This window comes from Nilaparvata lugens, chromosome 6, assembly GCF_014356525.2.
Source record: "Nilaparvata lugens isolate BPH chromosome 6, ASM1435652v1, whole genome shotgun sequence".
Lineage (NCBI taxonomy): Eukaryota > Metazoa > Arthropoda > Insecta > Hemiptera > Delphacidae > Nilaparvata > Nilaparvata lugens.
The window spans coordinates 3219744-3244743 of NC_052509.1; the positions used below are offsets into that span (position 1 = coordinate 3219744).

The 25000-nt window shown below is 34.5% G+C and overlaps 2 protein-coding genes across 3 annotated transcripts in view; both read right to left on the reverse strand.

Moving 5' to 3' along the window:
- Window positions 1-7457, reverse strand: part of LOC111053745 (probable 3',5'-cyclic phosphodiesterase pde-5) — a 99147-nt gene extending 91690 nt beyond the window's left edge. The window contains exon 1 of the mRNA XM_039431331.1: window positions 7240-7457. Coding sequence (XP_039287265.1) covers window positions 7240-7412 — 173 coding nt within the window. The 5' untranslated portion in view covers window positions 7413-7457. The remainder of the gene's footprint in view (window positions 1-7239) is intronic.
- Window positions 7458-10429: 2972 nt separating this feature from the next.
- The window catches only part of LOC111057504, a 265646-nt gene continuing 251075 nt past the window's right edge, over window positions 10430-25000 (reverse strand). The window contains exons 3-5 of one of the 2 annotated variants that reach the window (XM_039429951.1): window positions 17479-17634; window positions 16234-16271; window positions 10430-10761 (exon numbers count right to left, since the gene is read on the reverse strand). In XM_039429951.1, the coding sequence (XP_039285885.1) occupies window positions 10558-10761; window positions 16234-16271; window positions 17479-17634 (398 nt within the window). In that variant the 3' untranslated portion in view covers window positions 10430-10557. The remainder of the gene's footprint in view (window positions 10762-16233; window positions 16272-17478; window positions 17635-25000) is intronic. The other variant, XM_039429950.1, reaches the window with a different exon arrangement.

The window sequence follows — 25000 nt, forward strand, 5'->3', positions numbered from 1 at the left end:
ATAACGTAATAAATACATTTATACATATGTGATGTGAATACCATCGTAAATAATTGCAAATAACATTTTAAGCACCTCTCTGATCAAAAAGTTCCACCACACTGTAAAAACACATTTCTATTAGCCAGTTCTTCAATTTATTCTTAAACAAAACTTTGGATTCAATTGTAGATAATATAGGTGGGAGAGAGTTCAATATTTTTCTGCTCATGTGATCAGGACAACTTTGGAAAAAGAAGTTCTATGTACATCCAGTCTTAGAGCATTCCTAGACCTCGTGTTGTAGCTATGAATGTCCGATCCTCTAGCCCAGGAAGCTCTATGTTTAAATCCATGTAGTGCAGCCTCGAGTATGTATAGACAGGGAAGAGTGAGAATTCTGGCGCTTTGGAACAGGGGCCTACAAGGGGTTCTGGGAGGTTTCCCAAGCATCATCCTGACTACTCGCTTTTGTGATCTGAATACTCTGCCGAATCCAGTTGAAGAGCCCCAGAATATCAAGCCGTATGTTAGTAGAGGTTGGAAGTATCCATAATAAGCCGCGAACACTACGCTCTTGTTCATATTCAACGTTAATCTTGAGATAGCAAATGTCGCTCTGCTCAGTCGTTTCACAACTTCGTCAACATGATTGTTCCACCTCAAACAAGCATCAACCTCAATTCCTAGAAAGCCACAAGCACCTTTGTGTTTGATTTCTTTCGAATCCATCTTGAAATCCAGTAAATTAGGGAATGCAGGGCGGTTGGAATCATTAATTATTGAAAAATTGACAAAACAGGTCTTCTCCACGTTGACTTTGAGTCTGTTTGCCCTGCACCAATTCTCGATGCTTTCTATGACGAGCTCTCCCTGCCTTAGAAGTTGCTGCAGATTATTTCCGACAACAAGAAAGTTCGCATCATCTGCAAATAGAACACTACTGGCAACAGGTACATTACTGGGTAAATCATTTATAAACAATGAAAATAACACAGGACCGAGAACTGTCCCCTGTGGTACTCCTCTCTTTATCTGGCAAGCTTTCGATCTGTATTTATGATTCACTATTTTCTGTTTTGTGTCTTCAATTTCTACAATCTGCAATCTATCCGTTGTGAATGATTTCAGCCATTTTAGTGCTGAACCTCTAAAACCATAATGTCGCAACTTCTCTATCAAAATATCGTGATCAATACTATCGAATGCTCGTTGGAAATCGATAAAGAAACCCAAAGCCTTTTTTTCAGTATCCAGTGACTTGTATATTCGGCAAAGGAAGTTATTAATGGCATCGATAGTCGACTTTCCGTGTCGAAACCCGAACTGACTTGAAGAGAGAATTGCATTTACTTCAAGGTGCTCTGCAACGGTTGTTATAGCCAATTTCTCATACAACTTAGCAAATGAGCTCGTGACTGATATTGGTCGAAAGTTGCTTACTTCTGAAGTGGATCCTTTTTTATGAACTGGAATAACTTTCCCCACCTTCAATTGACAAGGAAACGTTCCTGAGCTGAATGATAAATTGATAAGCTTTGTTGTTATACTTCTTATTGGCTCGAAACACTCCTTCAATATACTGCTTGGAATATCATCCACTCCACTCGACATTTTGCTCTTGACATTTTTCAAGGCTGAAGAAACCTCCTCCTCTGAAAATTTAGGAAATCTATCTAAGGTGGCGCCTACGTACATACGATTTGATAGCAAAGGCTTGAACGATAAGTTTGAGTGCGTAGTTTGATCGGCAACATTTATGAAATACTCATTTATCCTATCTGGTATGAGATCAATCGAGCAGACTTCGACACCATTAATAGTTTTAGGATAATTCTTTTTCACGGTGTTTGCGACCGTCTCCATTTTTATTAACTTCCAAATTAGTTTCGATTTATTTTCTGACGACGCAAACACTCTTTCTGCATACGCTTGCCTTGATGAAACAATTAAATGTCTTATAAGCCGCGACATGTCCTTCAGCCTATCCTTGTATGTTATTTCGGTTGGAAATTTTCTCGCAAGAAGTATAAGATCTCTTTTAGCTTCACAAATGAACTCTAATAGCGGTGAAGTCCACTTTATTTTCTTATTGTCATTTTTCTTCTTCCGATAAACAATTGGGAACGATTCACTAAATGCTCGACAATATACGCTCAAGAAATTATTGAATTTTTCATCAACCGAATTTCCACTATTAAACACCATTGACCAGTCTACTTCAGCAAGTCGTCTTAGAAATTTTAGTTTCGCATTTCCTGAATAAAATCGTGATGAGAAAAGGTGTCCATCATTACCATCCGTGTTTGCCAATTTATAGTTTACAACTTGAGCACAATGGTCGGAAAGTCCTAATTCTATTACATCTACATATTTAGTCTCAATCATTGGCGTCACGAAACAATTATCAATCAACGTTGAGGATGTCTCTGTTATTCTTGTGCAACTCTTAACCAATCCTCTTAGACCGTATGCCTCAAATAAAGATTCCAGTGTCTTTCTTCTATTTGAATCCACCATGAAGTCTACGTTGAAATCACCGAGCACTATACAGCTCTCAAATCTATTTGTAATTTTTGAGAGAATTTCCTCCAGTTTGTCAGTAAAATTTTTGTAATCATTATTGGGCGGTCTATATATACATACAATCGCACATTTTGTGTGCACTGCCACTGCCACTTCAAAATCATTGCCCTCTGCCTGTTTAATATCTAGTTTATTAGCCAGTATGCCTTCTCTTGCATAAATTGCCACTCCGCCCCCTTGTCTATCGGTCCTATTTTTTGATGAAATGAGGTTAAAATTATTAATGTTCACTGAGTTATCATTCTGAAGCCAGGTTTCTGATAGGCACAAAAAGTCAATTCGGGTTTTTTTATCATTTTTCTTTATATTTTCAAGTTGAATTGCTAGTTCGTCTGTCTTGTTTTTTAAACTTCTAATATTATAATGGACTAAATTGAAGAGATTATCTTTTTTATCTTGTTTTAGTTTTTCTGAAGTTTTTACGTAAATCAAATTGCTATTGATGCTACCGGTCCTTTCTCTAAAAAACTTTTAATGTTTCTTGTGCCTCTATTTTCCAAAACTGGAATCTCCATTCCCCACTCTGGTTAGTTTCCGTCACTTTCATACTCTGTGACACACTCATCCGCTCGTAAATAATGTCTGGAGTATCTACTGTTACTTGTCTCGGTTTCATTATTATATCTTTTAGTCTTCTAGCGATTACTGATTTACCCCTCCTGTTCAAGTGTAGTCCGTGACGTGTATGTTCACAAGCTTTCAGATTCCACATATCTAGTACTGTCGCTTTATTACGTGCGATATTCTTTAATCCTGCATTGATATTTTTAATTGTAGAATTAATGGTCGATGAATTGGGCAAATCATATCGATATGGAATTGTTCCGATGACGATATTTGTTTTTACTGACAGAGCAAGAAGTCTACATATTTGCTGTCGAAATGCTCTATTATAATTTTCATCCCAATTCAAATTCACGTCGTTTGTACCCCCTATAATTATCACCAAGTCATTGTCGTTCAGATTAGCCACCTCCTTGCTTCTCAGAACTGCATCCACTATCTGTGAAATTTTCGCACCCCCAAGCACGAAACCAGACACCAAGAAATTGTTTGTCAACGTATTGTTCAAATATGTTGCCTGATCACGGCCTTGGCTATCCGAGAAAATAAGCACTTTTCTTTTCCAATCTTGCGTTTCATTAATTTTATGGTCTGAATTCTTGAGTTCCCAATTGCGCTTGTTTTTAAGTTCATCGACTCGATTGGTGAAACTTGATACAATATCTCTCAATTTATAGTTTTCTTCCATTACAGTATTTATTCTGTCGTAATTTTTCCTTATCTCGAGTTCCATTTCTTGAATTTCTCTATGGAGAGAATTATTATTATCATTTAAAATTTTTATTGTTTGCTCTCGGATACCAACTATTTCTAAACTATCACAATCTGCCTTGCATTTACTAGTCGTCAGTCTGTAAGATGTTTCGGTTTGCGTATTAACACTTTTAGAACTTGTATCCAGTTCAGTTTGCGTTCCTACATCATTATTGTTTAGAGATAAACTACTATCAAGTATTTTCATTTTCTTGATCTCCTCAATGAGTGCATCTCTTTGAGAGAGTAACTCATCTATGCGCGCAGTGAGTTCCTCCTTCTCTTTGAGTATCAAATCGTCTGTTTGACATTCTGCGTCATTTAGCTTACTCTTTTGTCTACTATTTAATTTGGAGTCGAGTGACAATCTTTGTGTACTGTTTACTACTTTGTCTAGTCGCTCAATTAACCTCCCTTTTGCCTGAACATTTGTGAAATTCGTTGGGACCGGGGGTACTGTATGCTTAACATGCTTCACACTTATTTTTACTTTATCAAGCATTGCGTCGGTTGTAATGGAACCTGAACAACCCTTACTACTGCATTTCCACACCACGTCACCGTTAATCAGCGGATGACTTTTTCTGTAGCATTGATTTCCATAATAAACTCCTAATCCATTCCTAGAATTTTTGTACGTTAATATTGTCATGATAGTTTATAGGGTTTTATAAAAATTGAAAAAATCGTGAGTTATTTTGGGTGTAGTCTAATAGCTGCGATATTTTTTAGCGAGGACATTTATTTATAAATCGGTGAATAAGGATAGCGAAGATAAATAGGGTGAGAAAAGATATAGATAATATCTCTGGAGATGTGATAATCTAGTTGCAATTTAAAAAACAACACCTAAGGACAATCAGTTCTATGAGTTTATTCTGAAGAAAGTTGATAATAGAGTACTGATAAGAGTTTACCGGTATGATTCAAACACGTTGTTTAGTGATAAAGTTCGCCTGGCAGAAGGTAAGCGACAAGCAACAGGTCCTCAACCAGAATATAGGACAACTCCGTAGCATAGAAGGATACAGTCTTTTGGTGAACCAATGCGTTGCAATGACTATTGTTGATGTAATAAGCAGTAACTTGCAACACTTCTCATAGAGCACTTCCTTCGTTGATACGTATACTGCAGCGATACAGAGCAGTGATGTTTCTGTACTCTTACCGAAAAGAGTGGTCTCGTCAATGTCTATTAATCCGAGGGTAATTTTCGTCTATTAAGTTAAAAACAAGGGTGTCAAAGTTCAACATGAAGCTAAAACCTGAAGGGAATCGGTCCAAGTATTGGAGGTTATGAAGTAGATTAACCATTGAAAGACACAAAATAAAGTTTATTCACTCACTTTCACAACTCACAAACAGAAGTCACATATGAATCGTCACTTAAAAATCATTGTTTGTAGAGAAACTTTCGCAAATACTTGAAATAATGAAAAATAATTAGACGTGACTCAATAGGCTGTTGATCATGGCAGCCAGTGCTACCAACCTCTCAGCTTCATATTACTTTGTATGTTGAAGCCTAGGAATTTGACTAAATGTGGTGAATGTCGGGTTCCATAAGACACAGATAAAAATAAGCTCGGAATGTTATTATTTCAATTACAAACTGTTGGCAACTGTTGATTCTATTAAATCATTCACTATGAAGAGATAGCAAACTTCGTGTGTCTCCAGCCTTATTGTTCTGTCACCAGCTGGCTTGGATCTTTGAATAGTAGACTCGAGATGTGCGGGAACACTAGCGTCAGGTGTGGTACTCTCACACAACTTTCCTTGCTCATTGAACTGTAAGCCCCATTCTTAAACGAGAATAAATTAGGGGAATAACATAATGACGATTGGCGGAAACATATTTGAAACTACGATCAGACTACTGTATAATGTGTTTATATAAAATTGTTTTCAGAGTACTTTTTCCTTTGTGTAAATAGTGAAATTCGATGATTTTTTAAAAGTCGTCAAAACAGCTGTTCTACAGATGACATATCTCGACTATGACGTGTTCTTCTTATGAACTTCTTTTCCTACCAACCTATACACGAGAAGGAGGTTACAAAGTCCATTTCTCAAGGATGGGGTGGACCCCCCATTACTTACCCATAAAGGAGACTCATGCCAGTTGATAGAGCTGATAATACAGGGTATGAATTTGAAATAAATCGGTCAAGTCATTTTTGATAAAATCGTGAAAAACATTGTTTTTTTAGTAATTATCCGCCATTTTTCTCAAGAATATTACGGAGCTCCTACAATTTTCACAGAAATGAGACTCATGTCAGTTGATAGGGCTTATAAATAGCTATCCATGTTATAAATTTTCAAGGAAATCGTTTGAGCAGTTTTTGAGAAACCCGTGAAAAGCATTGTTTTTTAGTGAATATCCGCCATTTTTCTCAAGAATATTACGGAGCTCCTGCAATTTTCCCAGAGATGAGGCTCATGTCAGTTAATAGGACTTATAAATAGCTATTCATCGTATAAATTTGAAGAAGATCGTTAGAGCAGTTTTCGAGAAAACCGTGAAAAAAACATGGTTTCTCAGTAATGATCCGCCATTTCTCACGCCATTTTCGCCATTTTGAATTGAATTTCTTATTGTCAGATCCTCATGGTATAAGGACCTTAAGTTTAAAATTTATCATTAATAAAAGTCAATCGGTTGATTAGGAATGGAGTTAGCGTGTTCACAGACATACAAACATACACACACATACACACACACACACACACACAACACACACACACACCACCACACACACACACACACACAACACACACACACACACACACACACACACACCACACACACACACACACACACAACACACACACACACACACACACACACACACAACACACACACACACACACACACACACACACACACACACACACACACACACACACACAACACACACACACACACACACACACACCCACACAACACACACACACACACACACACACACACACCACACACCACACACACACACACACACCACACACACACACACACACACACCACACACCACACACACACACACACACACCACACACACACACACAACACACACACACACACACACACACAACACACACACACACACACACACACACACACACACACACACACACACACACACACACACACACATAGCCTACACACTCACAGACCAACACCCAAAAATCATGTTTTTGGACTCAGGGGACCTTGAAACGTATAGAAAACTTGAAATTAGGGTACCTTAATTTTTTTTGGATAGCAATACTTTCCTTACCTATGGAAATAGGGCAAGGAAAGTAATTAGCAAGGACGATTTATTATCAGTTTAAATGTGAATTACAAGTTACCCATCATTGATTTGTCCAAAATAGGGCCTCAAGCGTGATCCATCAGGGCCATCTGGCAGATAGAGTCGATGACCGTCGGCATTGCAAGCACTCGCTATGCACCCGGACAGCTCCCACAAGACATGCGCGACGCTCGGTTGCTGCTGAAGCGCAACTGTCAGGTCCTGCAGCATTTGACGCTTGTCGGCGTGCACGCAAAACTACAAAAAATTGCATTATTCATTCAATGTTTGTCGTCTTCTAGTATTGAGAATTTTGTCATAATAAATAGAACAAATCTACTAATAAGACAACACAACAACAGTGGGCGTCTTTGCAAAACTTACTAGAAAAATAGTTATTTGTGCAACTAGTGCGCAAAGTGACAGTTTGCTGCACCGAAAGAAACGTTCACGCATGAACCTAGGCGAGTGCGGAATAATGGTTTCTTGAGTGCAGCAAACTAACTTTGCGCACATATTTCTCATTAAATTTTTCCTACAGCTACTATTGAATATGGAAAGTGGGTAATTATGGGTAAAATTCCCTGAAATCCATCAAATATTTTTCTGTGTAATCTCATTATTAATAAAAACCTTAATTTATTTAAAATTGAATAATAATAATTAAATTAATCAAGGCACATAATAAATAGGCAACGCCCTTCTCCACTGCCATATTATAACATGGACCTCACTATACCACAGTCAGTGTTACCAACTTAGTTTTGATTTTCCTGCACTGGTGCTCCATTAACCTACTAACTATTTTGCATTGTCATGCTGCAAATCTGGAGTACGCAAAGTAATACTTCGCGCACTAGAGCGGGAAAAGTGATTCTTTGCGGCCTGCAATCAGTGCAGAAATGGTCACTTTTCAAGGTATCTGTAGGAGAATATAATTTCCATGCTATAATTATAATATACAGAGTGGGTGAAAAGACCGAGAATGGCTTAATATCTCATACACAATAGTTATTTGTATATCTATAGTGAAAAGTACTGTTTTTTCTCCCGGAGGGAAAATTTTGAAGCCAGAGGCAAAGTCGAGGGCAACAATTTTCCTGAGGGAGAAAAAAAATTTCACTCGTGATATACACTACATTTTTCCTCCACCTACATTTTTATAAAAACTGCAAATAAAATAATTTTTAAAAACGTACGTGACCAAACACAATGTGTTACAACATAATCTAAAAAGTGAACAGAAACAGCTGGCTTGTAATCACAGTTCTCCACCGGCAGTGATATGTGCTGTCTGTTGGCAAAAGTTGTAACAACAATGGCCGCCACAACTACAGCTATGATGAAGTTCCCGTTTCAAATTTGATTAGTTACATTCAATAAAATAGTACATATGGAGGAGGTACTGCGGGAATGGTCTAAGGGCTGTATGGAAGGTTGTGAATGAAGCAACAGATACCCCTTGTAAAACTAATTGTTCTATTAAAGAGTTGGTTACCAAGGATAATCGCATTTTGAGATCTTATCAAGTAAATGAAATAGCAGAGGAGCTTAATGAACATTTTGTGAGTGTTGGTAGAAGAATTTCTGAAAAAATTACTAAGGTAAAGGACAAGATTTTTAGGGAAAAAACTAATAGATTGTTTTGTAATTCGTTTTTCTTTTTTCCTGTCATAGCAGAGGAAATTGATATGTGTATTAAAAACTTGAAGAAAGGGGTAGCACCAGGATTTGATGGAATTTTTTCTAAATGTCTGAGTTCAAATTCTCGCATAATTTCAGTTCCTCTGGCTCATGTAATAAATTTATGCTTTTTGAATGGTGTTTTCCCCGACGAGTTGAAAAAGGCCACTGTTATTCCTTTGCATAAGAATGGTAACAAAAGTGATCCAGGGAACTATCGCCCAATTTCTCTGCTTTCATGTTTGTCAAAGGTGATTGAGAAATGTGTTAAGACTCGTTTGGTCGAATTCTTGGAAAAATATGAAATTTTATCTAATTGCCAATTTGGTTTTCGTAAGGGTGTAAGTACTTCTGATGCTGTATATAAGGTTACTAAGAGAATTATTGAAACACTGGACAGGGAAGAAAAATGTATAGCTGTGTTTTTAGATCTCCAGAAGGCTTTTGATACAGTGGACCACAATATTTTATTTAGAAAGTTAGAAGGTATTGGAATTAGAGGTGTTGCATTGGGTTTCTTCAAAAGCTATCTCAGTTGTAGATCACAGGTGGTTAGTGTTGATGGTATAATGAGCTCAGAATTAGAAATTACGATGGTGTGCCACAGGGAACAGTTCTGGGTCCAATATTATTTTTGATTTACATTAATGACTTACTCAAGATAGAGCTTGAGAGCTGTTCTTTGTTTTCTTTTGCTGACGACACTGTTGCTATTTTCTGTGCATCAAAATGGGATGATGTTTTTTGTAGAGCTAATGAGGGTTTGAAAGTTATAAAAACTGGTTAGATTTCAACTTAGTTAGTTTGAATATAGCAAAAACTACTGCAGTGTCATTTTCTTTGACCTCAGCAGGTCAGCCAGATAACCAGGGGAGTTTGGCTTTTCATGAAACTGGATGCGATGATAATAGTTGTCTATGTCCTATAATAATATTAAGAACAGCACCAAATACTTGGGAATAATCATTGATAAGCATTTGAAATGGAGAGACCATATTTCATATTTATGTTCTAGGTTGAGGAAGACGCTGTATAAGTTTGTTCAACTGAGAAATATTTTTACAGTTGAGCAAATTAAATGGTTTTCTTTGCGCTTGTGCAGTCAGTTGTGCGATATGGTATAATTGGCTGGGGTGGTTGTGGTGTTACCGTTCTTAAGCCTCTTATAGTATTGTATAAGAAAATTATTAAATATGCTTGAAAAAACATGGTTTCTCAGTAATGATCCGCCATTTCTCACGCCATTTTCGCCATTTTGAATTGAATTTCTTATTGTCAGATCCTCATGGTATAAGGACCTTAAGTTTAAAATCTATCATTAATAAAAGTCAATCGGTTGATTAGGAATGGAGTTAGTGTGTTCACAGACATACAAACATACACACACACACACACACACAACACACACACACACACACACACACACACACACCACACACACACACACACACCACACACACACACACACAACACACACACACACACACCACACACACACACACATACACACACACACAGACCAACACCCAAAAATCATGTTTTTGGACTCAGGGGACCTTGAAACGTATAGAAAACTTGAAATTAGGGTACCTTAATTTTTTTTGGAAAGCAATACTTTCCTTACCTATGGAAATAGGGCAAGGAAAGTAATTAGCAAGGACGATTTATTATCAGTTTAAATGTGAATTACAAGTTACCCATCATTGATTTGTCCAAAATAGGGCCTCAAGCGTGATCCATCAGGGCCATCTGGCAGATAGAGTCGATGACCGTCGGCATTGCAAGCACTCGCTATGCACCCGGACAGCTCCCACAAGACATGCGCGACGCTCGGTTGCTGCTGAAGCGCAACTGTCAGGTCCTGCAGCATTTGACGCTTGTCGGCGTGCACGCAAAACTACAAAAAATTGCATTATTCATTCAATGTTTGTCGTCTTCTAGTATTGAGAATTTTGTCATAATAAATAGAACAAATCTACTAATAAGACAACACAACAACAGTGGGCGTCTTTGCAAAACTTACTAGAAAAATAGTTATTTGTGCAACTAGTGCGCAAAGTGACAGTTTGCTGCACCGAAAGAAACGTTCACGCACGAACCTAGGCGAGTGCGGAATAATGGTTTCTTGAGTGCAGCAAACTAACTTTGCGCACATATTTCTCATTAAATTTTTCCTACAGTTACTATTGAATATGGAAAGTGGGTAATTATGGGTAAAATTCCCTGAAATCCATTGAATATTTTTCTGTGTAATCTCATTATTAATAAAACCTTTATTCATTTAAATTGAATAATAATAATTAAATTAATCAAGGCACATAATAAATAGGCAACGCCCTTCTCCACTGCCATATTATAACATGGACCTCACTATACCACAGTCAGTGTTACCAACTTAGTTTTGATTTTCCTGCACTGGTGCTACATTAACCTACTAACTATTTTGCATTGTCATGCTGCAAATCTGGAGTACGCAAAGTAATACTTCGCTCACTAGAGCGGGAAAAGTGATTCTTTGCGGCCTGCAATCAGTGCAGAAATGGTCACTTTTCAAGGTATCTGTAGGAGAATATAATTTCCATGCTATAATTATAATATACAGAGTGGGTGAAAAGACCGAGAACGGCTTAATATCTCATACACAATAGTTATTTGTATATCTATAGTGAATAGTACTGTTTTTTCTCCCGGAGGGAAAATTTTGAAGCCAGAGGCAAAGCCGAGGGCAACAATTTTCCTGAGGGAGAAAAAAATTTCACTCGTGATATACACTACATTTTTCCTCCACCTACATTTTTATAAAAACTGCAAATAAAATAATTTTTAAAAACGTACGTGACCAAACACAATGTGTTACAACATAATCTAAAAAGTGAACAGAAACAGCTGGCTTGTAATCACAGTTCTCCACCGGCAGTGATATGTGCTGTCTGTTGGCAAAAGTTGTAACAACAATGGCCGCCACAACTACAGCTATGATGAAGTTCCCGTTTCAAATTTGATTAGTTACATTCAATAAAATAGTACATATGGAGGAGGTACTGCGGGAATGGTCTAAAATTGTCATGTTTTTTTCTGTATAAGGAGGGAGATAAGGACAACCCTAATAACTATAGAGGATTGGCAATGCTCAATAATATCACAAAACTTCTCACACATGCATTAGAGATAAGGCTGTCAGAGTGGGCTGATCAATGTCACATACTACCTGAGTGTCAAAGTGGATTTAGGAGAGGGCGTGGATGTCTGGACAATATATTTGTTTTGCATACAGTTGTTTTCCACCAGATAAAGGTTAGACGCCGAAAACTTTTTGCTTTATTTGTCAATTTCCAATCTGCATTCGACTCGGTTCCTTCCTCATGAGCTTCTATGGGACGAGCTTAGGTTGTGTGGAGTCAGCAGTGAAATGATAAGGCTTTTGAATGGACTTTATGACAGGGCTTCATTGGTTGTGAGAAGCGAGAATAGGACTTCAGACCCCATTGAGGTTACAAAAGGAGTGTTGCAGGGGGATTCACTAAGTCCATTTTTGTTTTCCCACTATTTGAGAAATATTGAGTCCTTCTACAGGGGAAGAGGATTCCATGGCATTCCATTCAAAAACCACACTGACATATTGATGTTACTGTTTGCTGATGATATTGTCATCTTTGCATGGGTGTAAGGTGGACCTGCGTAACAAGCTCAATTGTCTTTCCGACTACTGTGAGTCCCTGAAGCTGACTGTCAATATTGAAGAAACAAAAATTGTACCTTTCCATGCTAGGGGCCGCAAAAAAGTTTTTTCTTTTCACTATCGAGGTGAGGAAGTAGAGATAGTCAACAGATATAGGTATATACCTTGAGATATACCTTGAGATATATACCAACAGATATACCTTGGAGTAGACTTTCATGCGTCGGGTTGCTTCCGGAAATTCTGTGAAGGCTTAATCAGGAAGGCGAGAATTACTGGGGAGTCAGTCGTCCAGGTTCTTCGAAGAGCCAAGTCTGACACATGAGATGCTAAGATGAAACTCTACGATGCGGTAGTGCTGCCTTTGATTCTGTATGGCTCTGAAGTTTGGGGTCTTGGTTGTGCTGATGTTTTGGAAAGAGCACAGTAGTATTTTCTGAAACGTGTTCTTCTGTTGAATGTCACATCACCGAGTTGGGCGGTACGTTTGGAATTGGGTAGATTGAGGCTCAGTCACATTCTATTGAAGAGAACTTTTGGTTTTCTTTTAAGGGTCCTACAGATGTCTGAGTGTAGATACCCTAAACTCTGTTTCTCGGTGTTGTTGGACTGTGCACTGGAGCAGAACAATATACCTGGAGCCTCGGGATGGTTGTCTCTTCTCCAGAAGAAGTGCGGTGATCAGGGTATCGTAATTGCATGGGGAGATAGAGCTGACCTCTTTCACAGGTTGAAAGCTGTACAGGGAACCTTGTTCAGAAATTACGCAGATAGTTTGTATGCGGAAGATGTAGAAGCAGCACTCAGCTCTATGAATTGCCCTCACTATGCAGAATTGAATGCCAATTTCATTAAGGGTGAACAGCTTGGATTCCAAATGCCCATTGTCAAAGTCCGTTGTATAACTCAATTGCGAATGGCCACTAATGTATCTATATACTTGTATGTTAATAATAGAGGTACACAATTGAACTGTATGTCGAATTGTCCTATTTGTAATATTCATGAGAGAGAAGATATAGAACATTTCTTAGTACGCTGTCCAATGTATAACTCTATTCGTTCCTACTTTCTTGGCAAATTCATCCAAAATGTTGTTTCAGATGCGGACAAAGTAATGGTACTTCTATTAAATTTGAGTGAGAGGAAAATAAATAGTCTACATCCTTTATGTAGTAAAAGCAATTGATATTCGCTTCTTGATTTGTAGTGTTGATACTTGAGTACGTGATTTCACAAGTGGGATTTCCTGTAACTCATATAAAAGATGTGTAATGATTGCTATTGCATGCCCCAAGTAAATTAATAACATTTTGTTTGGCTTGAAAAATTGAATTTCCATCCAAATTTAGTGTAGTCTTATTGTAAATCAAGTAATTCGTTCTGACTTAACTACCATCATTATGCTCATTAGGATGCCTGTAAGTTTATTCAATAGCTTGAAATCTTGTAGTTAAAATTCAAAGTAATGTACCTGTCCAAAAGTACCTGTACCAATCCAAAGTAGTAATATAATTTGATGTTAATATACCTGTTAATTTTGGTAATATGCTTTGAAGTATTGTTTGATCTATAATTGTTATATTGCTGTGTTCTTCAAGTATTTATTCAAATTATAATTATTCCATTGATGTCTTGATACAATGTTCCATGTTATAAATTTCCAGTTATGCAGTAATATTCTATTATTATTGATTGTTTGATAATCCACATGGAGTGGAGACATTAATAACAGACATAGAGAGTGAAATCATGCTCTCTCATGAACTGACACTTTACTTTAGAATTCATTTCTATTGGATGTTATTGTTGGAATTATAGGATAATTGTGAATGTATCTCTATTTAACTGTATTTCTGTATTTGTATGGCTGGACCGAGAACAAATAAAATGATTATCTATTTATTTATTAATTTGATTAGTTAATGAGGAATATTCGTTGGCTGGTATTTTTAATAACATGGAATAAAAAAAATACATTTTTTTCAATATAGTGATATGAAGTTTGTAATAATTTTAGCATACAGACATAAATTTCATATATTGATCAAATGTCTGGTTGAGGTATTGAATTTAGTTGGTTTAATGACTACTCTATATGCTTCCTCATCTGAGCTTAGACCTTCTAGCCTATTTCAAATGTACGTAAAATAGAGATGCTTCCCATGTTATTTAAATGGAGTCACTTTTACGCTCTAGGGAGTTTTCCTTTTTTTTCCTCCCGAGAGCGAAAAAGTGACACTTAAGTATTATATTCCAAGGACTAAAGTAAGCACTTCAGAGAGGAGGTGGAGGAAAAGGTAATTTGACGGTCGGTGTGATTAGGGATCCTACTCAAATTGAAAAAAACCACTCAATTATGCCTTTAAAAATCTGGTCCACCATCTTGGATCCGCCATTTTGAATACAACTTTATTTTTTCAAATAGGAAGGTGGTCGATACATGATTTCGATACGGTATTTCAAGAAAAAATGAATGGCAGAAACCGCATATCGATATCTCAAACTGTGTTGAAGATATTCACATTATTAATCTATAATATTCAAAGCAGAAAGAAGAAAAAAAAGTATGAGAACTGCTTAGTATCTCATTGAACAATGTGATTTCAAGGTTGGTGTGATTGAGGATCCTACTCGAATTAAAAAAAAACTTCACAATGACTTCAAAACTCTGGTCCACCATCTTGGATCCGCCATTTTGAACGCAACTTTCTTCTTAAATAGGAAGGTGGTCATGCAATACATGATTCCTATACAGAATTTAAAGAAAAAATGAATGGCGATAACCGCATATCAATATCTCAAACCGTTTAGAAGATATAAATTCACATTATTAATGAATACCATGCAAATCAGAAATTAAAATATACATGAGTAGTATTGATTAATAATGTGAATATCTTCTAAACGATTTGAGATATCGATGTGCGGTTTTGGCCATTCATTTTTTTTTAAATTCCGTATTGAATTCATGTATCACATGACCACCTTCCAATTGAAAAAAAAAGTTGCATTCAAAATGGCGGATCCAAGATGGCGGTCCAGATTTTTAAAGTCATTGTTTAGTAGTATTTTCACTTTGAGTAGGATCCCTAATCACACCCACCGTGAAATCACATTGTTTTATGAGGTACTAAGCTGTTCACATACTTGTTTCTCTACTTTCTGCTTTGAATAGTATTGGTTAATAATGTGAATATCTTCAAAACGGTTTGAGATATCGATATGCAGTCTCCGCCATTCATTTTTTCTTGAAATTCTTTATAGGTATCATGTATCGCATGACCACCTTCCTATTTAAAAAAATAAAGTTGCATCCAGAATGGCAAATTCAAGATGATGGATCAGATTTTTAAAGTCATAATATAGTAGTATTTTCAATTTGAATAAGATCCCCAATCACACACCCACCGTCAAATTACCTTTGTGTATGAGATATTAAGCCGTTCTCGGACTTTTCACCCAATCTGTAATTTATTCCTATAATATACATTTTCATTTCCATTCTCTCATTTCAGACTTGATTTTTCGCTACTGTGAATGTAAAACTTCCTTCAAAACCAACTTGGAAGGATGAAAAATGTGATTGCATAAATGCTGAAATAATTAGCCCATATTATGCATGTTGATGAATCATGAATCATGAACTACTGAACATACTTCAATTCATTAAATATAAGGGCTACTTACTTTCCACCTGGATAAGCTCGTTTTCCTCCCAGCACTGTCTGAAAAATAAGCTCTCATCAATAAATTATATCTTAAAAATCGACATTCACAAACGTCATTGTGAGAATCTATTTGTCAACTTCGTTCTTGAGAAACAGAACTACTAGTTATTATGTCTTCTCTTAGCAAATAAGCTTTTCAAAAGCACAATATAATATTACAAATTACAATAATATAATATCAAAAAACATGTGACCAATTTCAGATATTCAGATACATAAATAGTCATAGATTTATTGTTCACCTATCTATCTTGAATGAGAATAATATATTTCTTGATCTTTTAAATTTATTAATTCAATAATACTACGCGTATCTCTCATAAGCTTACACGTATTATTCCTCTATGAATTAATGAATTTATCTTATTTGCCAAAAATAAAAAATATTGGGAAACTTCACAAAAGATAAGGCGATATGCAACTGCACTAAACTAAAGTGGAAACATAACTTGGAGTAAAACACACGCCATTTGCAACAAATCTCTCAAATGTGCTCAGTTGATTTTATTAATTCATTGTCTTTGATATCTCATTGCGTTGGATGGTGACACCTCACAATTTAAATTTATATAGTGAGGTCCACGTTATAATGGCAGTGGAGAGAGATAGAAGGAAAACGTTGCCGATCCTCTGTCTTGTAAATGCCTTCTATAGCCGGTAGCTGATACAGGTTTATTGATGAAATATTAACTGTTCATTCTTAATTAAAATAAACAATTGTATTTTATCAAGCAAGAAATTATTTTTTTCAATAATTTAATAATGAATTTTCATAATTGAGATGAAATATTTTGTTAATAATCAATTCTACATTGTTAAAAGACGATCTGGCAACAGAGCAAAGCGAGAAAGAGATAGCGCTATCCGCATTGTTGAATGATAGACAAGGATAGCAATACCATTGCTAATCAAACACTGTTATTATAACGTGAACCTCACTAGAGCAATTATGCGATTTTCAAGTGTGGCTGAGATGAATTGACACTTATATATAATACTTGAAAATGGCATAAGTGCTCGAAGCCATAGTTGTGTTTATGTGCAAAATATAAAGAATGAATACCAATAATTTTTCATGATAATTGAAAATCCAAGTAGCCCTATCCAAATACTTCATTAGAAATTATTGAGACAAAGTACAACTTGGATATAATGAAATACAATAACATCAAAATGTTTTAATCTATTCTTGTTTTATACTCACTGCCACTTCCTCTTTTCTTATCCCGTTGCGTTCTCCTTATAATCCACCTCTCCAGCTGTTCTATCTCGACTTCTTCCATGACCCATTCCTCAAGAAAGCCGGGATGTGATTGCAGAAAATCTGACACTTCTTGCGCTGACAGCTCCTGTTTATCATCTGCAAAATACCATCCAAAGTTATTCACCGCTCGTCGAGTATATATTTCACTAAAAAAACTTCTATGAGCAAACCATGGAGCGAAGAACAAGAACTTATAGTCGTTCTTTCTCCTGTTAGAACTGATAGAACTGAGGATATATATAACTCAAAAATGGATTTTGTTTTTGGAAATAGGTATCTTTAGCATTTCACCCGGATTTATTCTACATAGCCTATACTTAAGAACGTTATCTTTTCACTCAATAAATTCTGAGAGTTTAAACTGAAAAATCTTCAGGAAATAGAAGATCTATTTAATAAGAAATAGATCAGAGTAGATTAATACCAGGCGCACACCGTTGCGAATATATTGCGAAGTTTTGTTGCGGTGCGAATTCAATTCCGAGAATTTGCCGTGCGGAGGTTTAATACTATTGCGGTGTATGTGCTGGCGCAAACCAATACGTTGCGAAATATTTGCTTGTGAACTTTTGCTATATGCAGCATTTGCAGCGCTTTTTAACGTTGCGAATTTTGTGACGAGCTCTGGAACTACACTAGTTTCGTCTGCCTTGTAAACAGTAGTACAGACATTGCACGACCACAAGTAGGAAAATGGCGAACACAGAACAATTGTTGGAGACTATTTATAATTATCCAATATTGTATGATCTTTGTCAAGCAGATTATAAAAAACATAAGGATAGCTGTCTATCCTTCCTCAATTATTGTGGTACAAGAGTATGATATTCTCCAAATTGAAGTCTATCTTTATTAATGGCAGGCACCCACATTTTTTTGGTCTTTCATCTTCTTCAGAATCTGCCGCCACAGTAAGGTAATAGTAGGACGTCGTCTTCATCATCTGATGATATCATTATGAACTTCAGTAAATTGAGATGAAGTTGAATTTTAGATGATAAAAGTGCTGAACTGTTTGGTTCAGAAACTGAATCACCTTTTAAATAAGACTATCAAATCACAGTTACGGCATTTTATTCAACGGAAAATTTGTATAGCATCAATTTTGAAAACGAACTAATTGATCCAAAATTTGATTCACTGTGGTTTGGGAAGGACTTTCTTCAGAAATAGATGAATAAATGGATTTAGCGATTCTGTTGAAAAACATTCTCCCGCGAAAAATCAGTCAGTTCAGTAACGGTATGAAAACCTACCAGAATATCGATCAGTTCTGTTACAAGATTCTTCGAGTCTATTATGTTGATGGGTTCAGGAAAAATGAATAGAAAAAACTGAGCTACGTACCGTACTATAAAGTTCTCATTACATCATGCCTACCATACCTATATTCAGGTATTTAATACCACAAGTGGGCATAGTATTCCTGGAAATATAATAATAATATGTATTCTATCATCAATCTCTTCATCGTAGAACTAATTCATGATCAGGAATAAAATTTATCAATTAAGACATAAATCATGAATCAGTTGCACTAAAAGGTAATCTGTAATGCATAGCCAGCACCACCTAAATACCGGACCTGCGCCTGTGTGAAAATTTAGGTAAAATGGCGCCGATATGTGGTGGAGTCTCAACTCAGCTGACACTGATATGCTGTCATCAGTTTTAAGTATTTATTTGTAGTTAAGTGAAGTTGTCACGAGATTTATAATATTTTCTAGTTTTATAATTGATCGATATTATTATTTTAAAATTAATTATTATTTAAGATTGAATAGAGATTCAAATTAGATTTTTTTAAATGTAAATAAAATAAAAATCTCAGTACCCTTTTTTTGAAATATTTAATCACAACATGTTTCGGACATTGATGCCATTTTCATGTGATATGAAGTGAACAAATAAATACTGCTGGAAGGTTCTTATTTTGATCATTGACCGAGCGAAGTGAGCTCTAAGATTCAAGTCGACTGTTTGGCATTTCTCTTAATGTTTAAATGTTTAAATGTAAAATGTTTAAATGTTTAAATGTTTAAATGTTTAAATGTTTAAATGTTTAAATGTTTAAATGTAAAATGTTTAAATGTTAAATGTTTAAATGTTTAAATGTTTAAATGTTTAATGTTTAAATGTTTAAATGTTAAATGTTTAAATGTTTAAATGTTTAAAATGTTTGAATGTTTAAATGTTTAAATGTTTAAATGTTTAAATGTTTAAATGTTTAAATGTTTAAATGTTTAAATGTTTAAATGTTTAAATGTTTAAATGTTTAAATGTTTAAATGTTTAAATGTTTAAATGTTTAAATGTTTAAATGTTTAAATGTTTAAATGTTTAAATGTTTAAATGTTTAAATGTTTAATGTTTAAATGTTTAAATGTTTAAATGTTTAAATGTTTAAATGTTTAAATGTTTAAATGTTTAAATGTTTAAATGTTTAAATGTTTAAATGTTTAAATGTTTAAATGTTTAAATGTTTAAATGTTTAAATGTTTAAATGTTCGAATGTTTAAATGTTTAAATGTTAAATGTTTAAATGTTCATATATATGTTATATATTCATATGTTTATATGTTCATATGTTTATATGTTTATAAGTTTATATGTTTATATGTTTATATGTTTATGTTCATATGTTGCGTATTTACGGCGAAACGCAGTAATAGATTTTCATGAAATTTGACAGGTATGTTCCTTTTTAAATTGCGCGTCGACGTATAAACAAGGTTTTTGGAAATTTTGCATTTCAAGGATAATATAAAAGGAAAATGGAGCCTCCTTCATACGTCAATATAAGAGTGAAGATCAGACTATAGAATTATTCATCATAAATCAGCTGTCGAGTTGACTACAAATTGCATGCCATGACGCATGCAATTCAATATCTCAATGTAACTTAGTAAAAAAATTAACAGCTGTGTAGACTATAAATTGCATGCCTCATTGAATGCAATAATTTTCATGCACTATTAAATAGGATGCAAAGAGCTTTATAACAGCTCGTCTGGGCGCCTAGATGTCTTCTGGTTTTCTCACGCTAAATTCCGGAAAGCGTTCTATGATAATTAAATCTTGTGTAAGTATGATCATATCAAATAAATAGTTAGTGTTTCAGTGTGGATGTGCTTATGGTTTGGGACGTCGTTATAACTGTGCGAGGTCTACTGTTCACAGAACTACTAGTATGTTAGTGTATTCATATGTTTTTATGAACTAGGACTGTAAATTTTGGGTTTAAATTCGCATGATTCTATCAAAAATGGGGTTATTGGTGTCTAATTGGATTAAGTTTATTATTTTATCTCTGTTTAATTTTGCTGCCTTATAAATATGAAATTCTTCTTTGACATGCAGTTTTCCACTTTTATTACCTACCATAATTTAGTATTTTCATATTGGAATTTATATCTGTAAAATTATGGCCTGAATCTATCAAGTGTTCAGCAAATGCCTACGTTTGTGTATAATTTTTAGATTTTAGTGCTTGGATATGTTCTCGAAACCTGATATGGAAATTTCTACCTATTTGTCCGATATACAATTTGTCGCAATCACTACATTTAAGTTCATAGATTCCAGATTTTTTAAACCTATCTTGCTGTACATTTAAAATTGATTTCTTTTTTATCAGTTAGAATGCATTATTTGTTGTCCTATAACCTAGAATGAATTTATTTTTTGTAAAGGTTTTTCTTATAGCTTTATTAAATATTGTGTTATATGGAACACAAATATATTCTTTATTTCCTACATTTCCTTGATTATTTCTATTCTGTATTAATTTTTCTTTTTGTTTGTAAATCATTCTATCAATAGTTTTGGTATTATCAGCGAACTGATGCTGTAAAGAAAACTAACCGAGATGTACTCGAATCTATTCTGGATAATAATACAGAGTGAGCATTAATTATTGAATCTATTTCATAGGTGAATAAAAAAAAACAAATAGTAGTAGATTTTAGAGAAATGAGATTGATTTATATTACAAGTAGCCCTATACAAAAAAGAGATAAATATATTGTTTTAGTATTCAAAGATTTAGTGAGTGTTTAATGAATTCAAATTGTGAATATTAAAGTTTTAAGAATTTAAAATGTATAGTGAGTGTTCAGTATTCTAAGTATATTCAGTGTTCAAAGTGTTTTAATCAACAATAATTTTATAATAATTCAACCGTAGATTACTTTTGTTTATCATCCGCAACTCAACATTTAGCTTTATACAACAACATGCTACAATGAGTAGACCTTCTGACGTTATTTTTTTAATGAATAACGATTTGCCTCGGCTTGGCTGCAATCGGTAAAGCATGAGTGTAAATATATATAAGTCTGGTCGGTTTTTTAGAATACAATTTCGATAAAATCCTTATAGGTTCGCTCAGGAGCTCCTGCAGTTTATTGCCTTTGAATAATTTATAGAAATCTTTGGAATGTATTATTTCCAGAGAATTAAATTAACAATGCAATGTATTGTTGTGTAAACCAGCTTATTCTATTACTGATAAAATTGGATGGTAACTCTCTTAGTGATTTAATACTGATAAGTAATAAATAGATATGAGATTTGTCCTGTGTGGTATTGGGGAATAAAATAAATGGTACACCATAAAAAATTTGATACATATATTGTACGAGTAAATATTAAAAGTCAGATAAATATGGAAAATATATAGAGCAACAAAACATACACAACAAAAACAAGAATAAAAATATCAAAAGAAAATATCACAGACTGGTACACTATTCTTTAGCTCTTTAGCACGAAACGTTACCATGTGCTTTTTTAATTCATTGATAATATGCATTCATTTGTATGCAGCTTAGGTATCGACTTGCTGTTGCTTATCAATTTAGGCAATCTCACTTTATATCTTATTCCAAAAATCATAGAATAATAACTTGATAAATCAAAGATTATAAATATATTATTTTCTGTAGTTTTCAGTATATTTCTCAATAATATATATATATCTCTTAGGGCATAAGGTTCGGCCTCTGATGGAAGTAGATAAATCAATTTATCCAGTGAACAAGAGCTACATAATATCATTACAAATTATTGAATAGAATCAATGATTCAGTGAGCATTTGTCTTACAAGATTGAAATTTAATATTCCTTTAATTTGTGTACCTTTGGATATGTAAATTGACTTATTCTTATTTAATAAAATATTTCTTATAACTTCTTAAGACTTGCGCAAGTTTTATATCAATTTTTAATATTTATAACCTTTCCGACGAGCTAGCTTTTATATTTGTTTCACTAGAAGCACTGAGGGCGCCCTAACTTTATATATTTCGACTATTTATCACTCATGTGCTGAATTTTTATAAGCTGTTGGCGGCGATCCGAATTTTCTGGTAGTCCTGGAATTTTGGTGGCCAAAGTCGTCTTCTCCAAGGGATTAAATAAATATTTAAATGACTTTCGCTTTAATGCAGCATCACTAAGTCTTATGAAAAATAAATAAATGAATTTAAACTTTAAGTCTTCAAAAAGTACAATGTGATAAAGGGTCTTGTGCTCTACAAATTTTAGTGTCATTCCATAGTGGTGTCTGGCAGGCAAGTGGGCAGGTTCTACTTTCATTTCTACAATTTTCATTTCCGACTTACAAATTTACATAAATTTAAATAATTCGCTACTACGCCATTTAAAGGTTCAAATAGTCCATGCCAATCTACTAAACCATTACTTATATCCCAGGTATGATACCTTATATTTCTGGAACCATATCCAATACATAAACTGAGTAATAAAAATTTATAAATCTTATCATTTATAGAAATATTTATAAATACATTTGAATCAGCTCTCTATTGCCGCCCATCGATTACCGCAATTTGATTTGTTCATGCAAATTCACTACTGTATACATGCGCCTAGGAACATCCTACTTCCTTAATATTCTAATTTATTTTTATTTGGTGGTTTAAGTATATTTATTACATATAATATATTTTTATAAGGTTTATAAGTTGTTTCTCCCTCTACAACAATTAGCCATGTGCTTTTTTAAAGTCCTCCAGTTGCATACCATTTGTTTACAATAAATTTTTGCCAAGGTGTCTGGCTAGATTTTACGTTATGCAACTTGATCGATCATTAGGTCGCCGATCAGTAGGTATTTTAAGCCTAACCTCAAATTTTCCAATACTTCATATAATATAATATGAGTAGCAAATAGCTATCTTTTTCTATTCGGCTGTTCTAATTTTAGCCGTGATACCTGTTATTATCTAATCTTTCAATAATCGTTATCGCATTTGGCGATACTAGACTAGCTATTTCACTTCAGACCTATAAAATTCTCCCAAATAGGAATTTTGTTTACCCATCAGATTTTAATATGTTACAACCTATGAACAGTTTTAATTGAACATGCCTAGAAATTATTGTGTCCCTGGGTGTAAATCGAACTATCATAGAAAAACCCCCTTAGTGACCCTAATTACTTTTCCCAGAGATAAGCTGAGGAAAAAGTGGACAATCTTTATCCGTAGGAAAGATTATAAAAGTGACTAACAATTCGGCTGTGTGTATCAATCATTTCAGAGCATCATACATTATTGAAAAAGACAAGTTTTGTGTGAAGATAGTTCTTATGTGACTGTTCTAAGAAAAAAAGTGAAACTATCTGATGGTGCCTTTCCTACAATTTTTCCAAATCAGCCTTCTTACAACACAATTAAATCGTGTGCAATATATTTCTGAACAATTACCGCAACATGAAGAATAATCATCACTTGCCCAAGCAAGCAAAGTCGCGAAAATTGAGAACAATGAATTCTTAGGCTAGAATAAAATAACGATAATTATAACCTATGTGCATGTGAATTGCACTTGGATGCTATGTGCATGGGAATAAATAAAGTCCAGTCACCCTATCAAATAATTACTTATTCAATAAGAACCTTATTTAAATTCTTTAAAATGATTTTGAAGAGTAATAAGTTATTTGAGAGAGGTGGAACTTAGCTGATGGCAGTAAGTTAGTCCACCACCTACGGCGGCCATCTTGTTTGTATGCTCAGGTCAGGTCCGGTATTTAGGAGGTCCTGGTATAGCCTACTTACTAATTTTGCAACGAAATCTATTCCTCTACCCAATTCTGTGGCATTGGATTGCACAGTTGTGATTTATTTCGTGAAAAGCATTGTCCCAATTTGTGAGTTATTACAGAAATGGAATAATTATAGTAGTGTAAAATTTGCAAATGTTGGCAATGATTCTTATATTGGGCAGTATTTTATCAATAACAGTATACAGTGGAGGTGGATGTACAAGAGAAGCTTTGCCATGATTTGGAATATTATCATTATAGAATTATAATAATTTTGTTTACAATATTATATTTTAGTTCCAAGTGAATAATTGAAAGGAGCTACAGTATAATTCAATTATACTACAGTATAATTGAAAGAAACAAGATTCAATTTGTGAAATTAAAGCT